This window comes from Montipora foliosa, chromosome 3 (genome assembly GCF_036669935.1).
Source record: "Montipora foliosa isolate CH-2021 chromosome 3, ASM3666993v2, whole genome shotgun sequence".
In the NCBI taxonomy this organism is placed as follows: Eukaryota; Metazoa; Cnidaria; class Anthozoa; order Scleractinia; family Acroporidae; genus Montipora; species Montipora foliosa.
In genome coordinates this window covers 6,548,920-6,558,547 of record NC_090871.1, presented here as the reverse complement: position 1 = coordinate 6,558,547, position 9,628 = coordinate 6,548,920, and the positions used below count along the sequence as shown (strand labels likewise).

The 9,628-nt window shown below is 39.2% G+C and overlaps 1 protein-coding gene across 4 annotated transcripts in view; it reads left to right on the top strand.

Annotated features, from left to right (window-relative positions):
• LOC137996610 (splicing factor 3A subunit 3-like) overlaps positions 1-9,023 on the top strand; it is an 18,430-nt gene extending 9,407 nt beyond the window's left edge. For all 4 annotated transcript variants that reach the window (XM_068842104.1, XM_068842106.1, XM_068842107.1 and 1 more), the window contains exons 9-20: positions 413-478; positions 2,197-2,265; positions 2,441-2,508; positions 2,768-2,808; positions 3,037-3,170; positions 3,740-3,805; positions 3,914-4,012; positions 5,065-5,144; positions 5,290-5,320; positions 5,837-5,927; positions 7,820-7,875; positions 8,763-9,023. In XM_068842104.1, the coding sequence (XP_068698205.1) occupies positions 413-478; positions 2,197-2,265; positions 2,441-2,508; positions 2,768-2,808; positions 3,037-3,170; positions 3,740-3,805; positions 3,914-4,012; positions 5,065-5,144; positions 5,290-5,320; positions 5,837-5,927; positions 7,820-7,875; positions 8,763-8,840 (879 nt within the window). In that variant the 3' untranslated portion in view covers positions 8,841-9,023. The remainder of the gene's footprint in view (positions 1-412; positions 479-2,196; positions 2,266-2,440; positions 2,509-2,767; positions 2,809-3,036; positions 3,171-3,739; positions 3,806-3,913; positions 4,013-5,064; positions 5,145-5,289; positions 5,321-5,836; positions 5,928-7,819; positions 7,876-8,762) is intronic.
• The last annotated feature ends 605 nt before the right edge of the window (positions 9,024-9,628 follow it).

Genomic DNA, 9,628 nt, shown 5'->3' with positions numbered 1-9,628 from the left:
CAGCACGTGTACAAGTTTACTTTCGTAATCATGCACCACGAACCATAACCAGTTCCAACATGAGGCAGTCAGACTAATGTTTTCTACTTACATTTAGGGTGCGTTCAATTGACCGTATTCCAGAATAGGAATACATGGTTCCAATAGAAGTTAGAAATCCTTCGTTTTTACGGAGATTCACATTAAAATTGTCAAACACCTGCTAAAATGCTATTTTGAAAATATCTTTGTTAGCCTTGTTGTTTTAAAATGCCAAACATACTGTTTTAAATCATCACTCCAAGTAATTCTTATTCCAGTATAGGGTCAATCGAACGCTCCCTTAGATTCATGGAATGATCAGTGAGTTTTCCTTTTTTTTTTGATATGCTGTCTGCAATTCATGGTAATTTTGATAATTTCTAAATTTCAGGAGCTTCTTAAAGTAATGTCGGAGTTTAATGAACAGTGGTCAATGGGAACATTTCCTGGATGGACAGTAATGAATTAGTTTTATTTTTTTTCTCTTTGCTTTATTAAGTAGTGACAGGTATCCAGAGAGTGTTCAATAAGGCTTTTTTAGGGATTCTTAAGGTCTCGGTACAGGTAAATTTGGGTGTCTCGCTCAAATTTCTTGTTTTTGCAAATCTTGAATCGGGGGGCTTTGAAGTATATTTTCCTGAAAAAACAATTCTGAAAAAATCATTTTTAAAACAGGTAAAATCGCTTTTCTTTGTTTCCTGCCATAACCCGCCCGCAAAAAAATGATTGACGTATCATATCAATCATGCTTGAAAGGATTGGGTGTCAATTGACAGCTTTCTCGCGCGATCTGCTACCTTAGCACATTGGCTCACAATAAATGTTACAGTATATATATATAGTAGGGAGCGGAGTTTTTCAGCACGCCGTGAATTGCACGCGAGATCTTTAAGCACGATTTTCTGGGGCTTTATTTTAACGCCAAAATTTACAACTTCTCGGACCTCCTGTCCCGACGGGTTCAAAGATATCGCTTCAAATTTTTTAGTTCTAGTAGATGATTGTACTACCCCAAATAAGGTGTGAACAATTTTTCGTTTGTCTTCGTGGACTGATTTTATTGCATTTTTTCTGCCCGAATTAAGTATGAGATGATAGTTTTGACTTTAATGCGTGATATTTCCTTCAATTCGTACCATATCAAAAATTCCTCTCACAGTATTGGAGTGCATTCATTTGTGACAAAGATTCAACAAAGTGTGGTTGTTTTCTCAATAAAGCGAAGGAACAGGAGCTTATGCAGCAGACTTGGTTGTTTTGAGTTTGAGGCCTCAAAGCTAAAAGGCATTATTAAATACCAAAAAACTAAAACTTTATTCGAATGATTCAATCTATTAGCTTTAATATGATTTAGTATATACTAAAACAGTGGATAGCGTTGAACACGCACGCTGATTGGCTATTCAAACACCGGATATCCTTTGCTATTCACCTGCGAGCAATTCGCACTGGATTTGCTAATTAGCAATTACATTGTATTCACCGAAGTGGTAGTGGCTAGTGGTGGATATTTACTTCGCCGCTTTGCGGCTCAGTAAATATCCGCCACTAACCACCTCCACTTCGGTGAATAGTTGCTAAATATAGTTTGAACCTCTACAAAAAAAGGCGGCGCAACAATTTTTTTCCGCGGACACCTCATTTTTCTTTACCGAAGCCTTAATAAAATTAATGCAACAGTTAAACTTTGTTTGTCAGATTTTGACCATTTTCACTACATGTAGCTTATAGGATGTGAAAAATCTTTATTTTAAGTGACATTGTATGGAAGAAATTTTCAAATAGCCCTACCTACAATGTAGAAGGATGTTAAGTGTACCACAAAATGACTTTGTATGTATAGGTAATATGAAAACGTTGAGTTTCAGTTCTTTTTCTCTGAAAATTTTGATCATCCAAATTTCAAAGATGATACAGTAATAATATTTATATTGATACAACCCTGTTTCGGTGTTTTTGCAGAAATCTGGCCGATCTTCTAAAGATCTTCTAATGACTGAGTATAAAGAAATTACATTTCAAAAAAACGAAAATTGTAACTACATGTAAGCATGACACCCTGGCAAAGCTTTGTCGCTTAAAGTCAGGAAAATCTGGATAGACAATCATGTCCTGGAATTGCTCCTATTGACTTCGATAATACTGATGATATTTTGTCTTTCTTGTTTGTTACAGAAAGATGCCAGTAGTGCTTTAGCACATTCTGGTGCCCATCTTGACCTTTCTGCCTTTTCCTCTCCTGAGGTATGAATTACAAAATTGCTAGGTTTGTTGGAAAAAAAAGGAAATGGCAAATATGATTCATTTAAAGATGAACCTGTGAGAGAGAATCACACGCAAATTAAAGATATTTTTATTCACTGTAGCACTGTATGTTTGGTTTTAAATAATATTTTTTGGTCATCTTTACCATCAAAAGGAATTGGCGTCATTGGGTCTTGATCGCCTCAAGCAAGCTCTTCAAGCTCTTGGGATGAAATGTGGAGGGTATGTACGGAAATTTGACATACACTTGCATAAACATGTAGGTAGCCATGTTTACTGGCAGGTTATGTACAATGTATAATAAAATTTAAGTATGAGTGCAGCTTTAGTTACATCGTATGTCATTCTGCTTGGGTGGACCCGATTGTGTGTTGTTGTTGTTGTTGTTGTTGTTTTGCAGTTTCCAAGTCTTTTCTTGCTCTATCCACTTTCGTCGTAGTACGCATGTCACTGATTTTCTTTCACTACTTTTTTCTTGCAGAACACTTGAAGATAGAGCGCAGAGACTTTTCACTACTAAAGGTACATGTACGATATGGGAACTGGTAGCACAAACCCATGAGAGTTAGTCTCGTATCCCATTAGCTCATAAGTTAAATGGACGGGAGGGTAAATTCTAGTACTAGCTAGTACGGGCATCTGTTTACTCGGAGATAACCCTTTAATCCCAAGCTATTCTACAATACGAGGGTAAATGAAGATAATGATTTTTTTTTTGCTTGATTTTTCTTGTTTTTTTTTTTCAATAAGGAGTGCCATTAGATCAACTCGATACATCTTTATTTGCCAAAGCAAGAACTGGAAAGGGACGAGACAACTCACAGAAGCAACGTGAGATAGCTGCGCTTGAAGCTCAGGTTTATCATTTGACAGAACTGCTTGGGGTATGTTAGTCACTTTTCATTCAGTCATGCGAAGCAGACTTCAAAGTGTTACTCTAGTAGTATGGGCATCTGTTTACTCGAAATTTATGGACAATGCCGGGTTGACACAACTTGTTATCACACAATCTCCACAACCCTCTTTTTCTCCTGAATAGCAGTCTTATGGCAAAAGTTTTGACTTAGCTGATATTTTAAAATGTTTTCATTTTTATTGCATCATCCGATTACAAATTTGGATGCTAAACTTGTGGAACCTGAGCCATCAAACCATTCAGTGTGTACCGCCGACCGGTTAACTCAGTTGGATGAGCATTGAATCCCCGAGGGGGATGGTGTGAGTTAAACTCTGACCGGACCAACAAGTACTCAAGGTCTTTAAGTGTCGCCTTTGTATTATCCGCGAATTGTTAGACTTTCTATTCTACTCGGAAAACCCTTGTTCGTAAACTCTGTGTGACCTTAAAGAGCCCGCACACTATTCGGAAAGTGCAGGGTACGGAGTTCCCGGTCTTTGTGGTCTGGTCTGAATTCTGAGGGCCACAAGTTTTATTTTATTTTATTAATTTCAGGAGCAAAGGCAGGCAACACGCGAAAACGTTGAAAGGAAACAGGCGCGGACCTCAGACGAATTGGAGGTAAGCTTGACGGCTGTGTCTTGCATAATTTACGTATTATGAAACTTGTTTCCCCCTTTGGTGCCTATCTGGAAGCGTCTCTCTTAATTTCCTTTAATTTTTTCGTAGGAAGAGGAAGAGCATGAAGAAGGACACGAATCTGATTCGGATGATGAAGAAACTGTACTTTATAACCCTAAAAACCTGCCGCTTGGTTGGGACGGGAAGGTAAAGAGAACGTTTTTGTTATTACCCTTGACTGTCGAAGCAGTTTGTTTTCGTAGCAAACATGAAACTATGAATACTTTTAGTTTGTGCTTTTGATTGCTATGAGAAAAATAAATCAAAATAAAACTATGAATACTTTTAGTTTGTGCTTTTAATTGCTATGAGTTCCTTGAATTCTTAAGGCCCTCGCAAACCAGGAAACATTCTTGTGGAAACATTGTTTCCCGAAATATTTTCGCGGCGCGTAAACGAGGAAAAATTTGCGGAGGAAGCAAAATGTTTCTAAACAAATTCAGAAACCTGAACCCGAACCTCGACCTGAAGCAAACTGGCGAGAATTTTCAAGACTGCGCGTGGTGTTTTATCTTAAGAATTCACACTTCCTGGTGTTATTTGTTAATCTATGGACCTTTCAATGAAAAGTAACCCTTAAGGGGCTCATAAGTGGCGCGAGTTTTTAAAGTAAAAAACATCTTTTGCTTATGTTAAAGACCTTTCAAGCTTATTCGGAGATGTAATGCATTATGGGCAGCGCATGCATTTCAAGTCTGACCATCTGCCTTTACTTATCTGTTCAAAATCCGAGATACATGTATTTGGTTCATTGCAGAGAGGGACTGGAAACGAGAGTGCGACATCTTTATGGGTGTCACTTGTTGCCTTATTGGAGGTACCTTACTGGTGCCAAGTTTGAATATCATTACGCCAACATTTTCGGAGATGTTCTCAATTTTGGGATTTATTACAGTCTTTTGTAGTCTGTGACGTAGTCAAATTTTGAACAAAAAATTGAATATCTCTGGAACGAGAGAAGGTATTCCAATTCTTCATCATTTTGAAAGATCTTTAGAATAAGCAAAAGACGTCTTTTACTTCATAGGCACTCTAAGCCCGTCACAAACTTGAAGGCATAAAATCTTACTGATCACGCGCGCATAAACGCCATCTGTTGGGACTGAAATGCAACACTCGTTGGTGCTGTTTTTTGACTGGCACCGAACTCTTAAAGAGAATATGTGGTGCAGTGATCGTGTTCTTATAAATTTCCACAGCCCATCCCGTACTGGTTGTACAAGTTGCATGGACTCAACATAAGCTACAACTGTGAAATATGCGGAAACTTTACTTACAGGTAAAGAATACAGTATCAGACTCTCCTACACCGACTTTGCTTATCGGCTGGTTATGTGGGGTGAAATTAGATCTAAATCTTTGTTGATAATGCAGAGTATCTTCTATCGCCACTTGCTCACGTTTTGATTTTTTATTTCCTTTAGGGGCCCTAAGGCGTTCCAGAGGCATTTTGCGGTAAGGTCGTTTTTTGTAGCCTTCAGTAATCACCTCGGATTCACTCTTGTTACACGTTGTACTGAGCCTTCGGAATAACATTTCAAGTATTTTGTACCTGCTGACTTAGTGGAAGGGCCGGAGTGGAAAATATTTGGCTCCAGATCACGGCGGACGGACCGAGCGCTGCTAGGTCCGTACGCCATGACCGAGACATGGCTCAGTCTATAAGTGTTTTATCGGACATGTATGGTCTCTTTTGCCTCTCCGTCAGCACTTGGGATCGATGATGTAGTTCTCATAAAAAAACTGTGAATTTTAACGGAAGATTATCCAGTATCTTGTTCTTGTTTTGTTTCCGTTAGGGTGTACAATAAAATTGTATGGTTGGACTCGAACCCTCGAAAATCAATTAACGTATTCCTTGCAGGGGCGTATATCTCCATACTAGGAGTTTCCCAATGATTTTACGATGATAGTGCGCGCGGGGCCTTATGGGTGATACTTGTGATAACGATGTCCATTGTTTGTTCTTAGGAATGGCGTCATGCTCATGGTATGAGGTGCTTAGGAATACCAAACACAGCTCATTTTGCCAACGTTACCTTGATAGAGGATGCTGTGGCATGTACGTTTTGCAGTTTTTTTGCTATACATATATTTTGTTGCTTCAGATGAATAGGATTTTGCTGCGGTTATTGCGTTCATGTTTATGCTAAGTGGGAGGCGCGGTGGCCTCATGGTTAGTGCGCTCGACTCCGGATCAAGTGGTGTGGGTTCGGGTCCTGGCCGGGGACATTGTGTTGTGTTCTTGGGCAAGTCACTTTACTCTCACGGTGCCTCTCTCCACCCAGGTGTATAAATGGGTACCGGCGAATCTAATGCTGGGGGTAACCTTGCGATCCCATCCAGGTGGGAGTAGAAATACTCCTAGTCACTTCATGCTATGGAAACCCGAGATAAGCGCCGGCCTGATGGGCCCTCTAGGCTCGTAGCAGACTTTACCTTTAGCTTTACATATGTTCAAAATTAAAATTGCACCTAGTGCTGCTAACCTTAATGCTAACCAAATGATTCACAGAATAAGTCAAACTCATATATTGGAACATCGGTGAGAGTAACAAGTCTTGAAATGATCTTTCCAGTAAGATAGCTATAGGTTGGGTAGACCACTTCATTGGTAGCGCAGTAGACTGCGAGCATTATCTCTTTTGCTTTGAATCGTTGCAAAGAACACGTACGTTGAACTTTCAAAACGGCGAACACTCAGTGATGAAGCTGCGGGTCGCACGCTCGCGGTATTTGCGACCTGCAGTTTAGACACTGAATGTTCGCCATTTTGAAAGTTCAACCACAGGCACCCCAAGCTCATTGTGAGGGAATATAAGGATTTGTTTGGGAAGACGAGACCTGAGACCTGAGAAGATAATTTTACGAGAAAATTCTCAAGTGAAAAGCCTAACCTTATTGCCATTGTGGGTCCTCGGTTGTCAACGGTCATAATAAAATACCAAGGCTAAACATTGAATTTTCACGAATATTCCTGGTTAAAATGTTCCCACGCGCCACAAACCCACTGTAGAATTCAAGGGCATTGGTTTTTCTCTCATTTCAATCTGCTAGCCGCGCAATCGAAGCCCTGCCAGCGACGCCAGTCGGCTGTTAGTGTCCCAAACCAAACGATAAAATGATTAAAACCATCCTCACGAACTTTGAAGACTACACGGCGACCCTTGAGTTATGTTTGGTAACGTCGTCAGGGACGACAAACAAAGACAAACAAAGACTCGTTACGAAACCAGGAATATTTGACTCCATTTGGTGGGCTCGTGAGAACTCAGTGTTCAGCCTTGGTATTTTATTATGACCGTTGACAACCGAGGAACTGATAATGGCTCAATACGCCTCGAATCTGGAAATAAACCTCACAGGAAGGAAGCGACCCACAATGGCAATAAGCTGAGGCTTTTTAATTGAGAATTTTTTCGTAAAATTATCTCAGATCTCAGGTCTTGTCTTCCCATACAAATCCTTATATTCCCTCACACTGAGCGTGGGGTGCCTGTGGTTCAACGCACGCGTTCGTTTCAACAATTTAGAGAAAAAGAGATAATGTTCGGAGTCCAGTAACGCAAGGTCATGGGTTCAAATCCCGTTCGAGCTTGAATTTCTTATTTCGCTGATGCTCAAGTAACGCTCATAACTGCGTTGATCATTCCACACGAGTGATGTTGAAGTTGGGCAGAACCACAAAGGGACACTTTGTGACGCTTATTGAAATCAGCGTGCAACTAATTCAGGGGCATTCCTGGACATATCTGATCATTCCAAGACCCAAAAAATGCTTTTTGTTGCTATGACCAATCTTCACCAAAGCAAACATATTTTCACGTTTTCTCCTGAAAGTTCGGTTTTAAATTCTCCCTCGCACTCGAGGCGAAACAGGCCCTTGTTTTTTAAGCATTTTTATGGTATTTTGTTCTCTTTGCCTTTGTTTCACGTCCGCTATCCGTTTTACAGTGTGGCATAAATTGAAGGCCGTGAAAGCTAAAGAGCGATGGCTTCCTGAGCAAGAGGTGAGTGTACTTTTTGCTGCTTTTTTTTTTCTTTCATTTTTTTGACAACCTGACTACCAGATTATCTGACCTGTCTGATTGCGCAACTCGGTTGTGCTAATCTGTTGGCTTCTCGATTTTTTGAAAAATAAACTATCCAGAGAAAGTAGATCTTAGTAAAATACTCTTGGTATCCAAAAAGAAAATTATGGGTAACCATGCATTTTTGAGAGATACTTAAGCTTCGATTTGAGAAAGAACGCCATACATTGCTTTGTATTTGAAAGCTTTTTACAAATATTATTCATGAATTATCTTTGAAAAATGCGTGGTTACCCCCAATTTTCTTTTTGGATTTCAATGACACTTGTTAAGATCTACATGTCCTGCATAATCACACACCGGGGCAAAAATATCTTTAATTAGTAGGCACCGTCCTTAATGTTGGTTGTATAGGTGTTTAAAGTTGAAATCAGCAGTAGTCTTAGCTTGCAATCTTTATGGCATCCATGGTGTTGAAGTAAGAATTCCTATACGAAGAGGGGTTTCTCTCTTCTGACTGAAGCATTCACCTGTGGAGCGGGTGGTGGGTGGAAAACTCTGGTGTCTGAATGGGGAATGAGGGAAGGTCATTGTCAAGAGTTACGATTATAGTCTGTAAAATTTGAAAGAGAAATTCACAAAGCAAACTCTCAACCTCAAGATGGAATTAACAAATAAAGCAAAGTCCGTGTGAAAAATGAGAGCTTTAATTTCACAAACAGCCAGAAAATACAAGAAACTAAATTAAGTAGTAGGGTTTAACGAAAAGTAATACTGTTACCATGTCAAGTGTGGATAAATATTTGTGACTTTACTGTGAAGCACAAAAAAAGTTTAGTCTGTTAAATTTAACATTCTATTTTTAGGAAGAGTACGAAGATTCCCTTGGAAATGTGGTTACTAAGAAAACTTTCGAGGATCTAAGTCGCCAGGGGTTGTTGTGAGGATAATGTCACGCATCATGCAAGGATTTTTCAAAAGATACCGTCACACGTCACGCCAAAATCAGTCATTCTTTAAATACAAATGCCATGTATGGAACCGGACTTCTTTTTATTGTAATGTAACAAATCTGTTTTTCATGTTTTTAGTTCTAAAGTGTAATCAATAAACGTCTTTATGCAGTATTGATGCAGTATTGTTGTGTGGACGTTGGTGTTGCCTTGTATTTGTTTTTGCCCCTGTTGCTTTCCAAAGAACGCTGTTTAAACATTGGTAATGAAGCAGCTCCATATAATTATTAACCAACCAATGAGAAGCGTGAATCCGATTATTACTAAGCCCTGATTAGTAAGTCAAGGGAAATAAGTGCGGTGCTACTGTCGTTACAGATCGCGAAATCTATCTTTCTACCGATAAAGATCGATGAATTTCACGTTAAAAAGAGGCATCATACAACAGAGTAATGAATGCAAAATCAAAGAAAAGTGCAAGGCAAGCTGCATAATCTCTACTTCGCTGGAGTACGCTGGGTCTTTTAAGTCAGACGTTAAAGAAATACTAATAAATACTGAAATAAACTTGATAATTAAAAACTAGATCATTGGATAATGCAATTCTACACTTTTGATTGGCTTAGCCATCGTGGTTACAAATATCAGTAACTGTAAGGAAAGGAACTTTATTTAAGTGTCTAATCTTCTAGCGCCGAAGAGCACTAATCGGGGACACTGTAAATTGAAATTAACAAGTTAACACAAATCAAATCAAATGTTGGCTTTTGAGGAGAGAT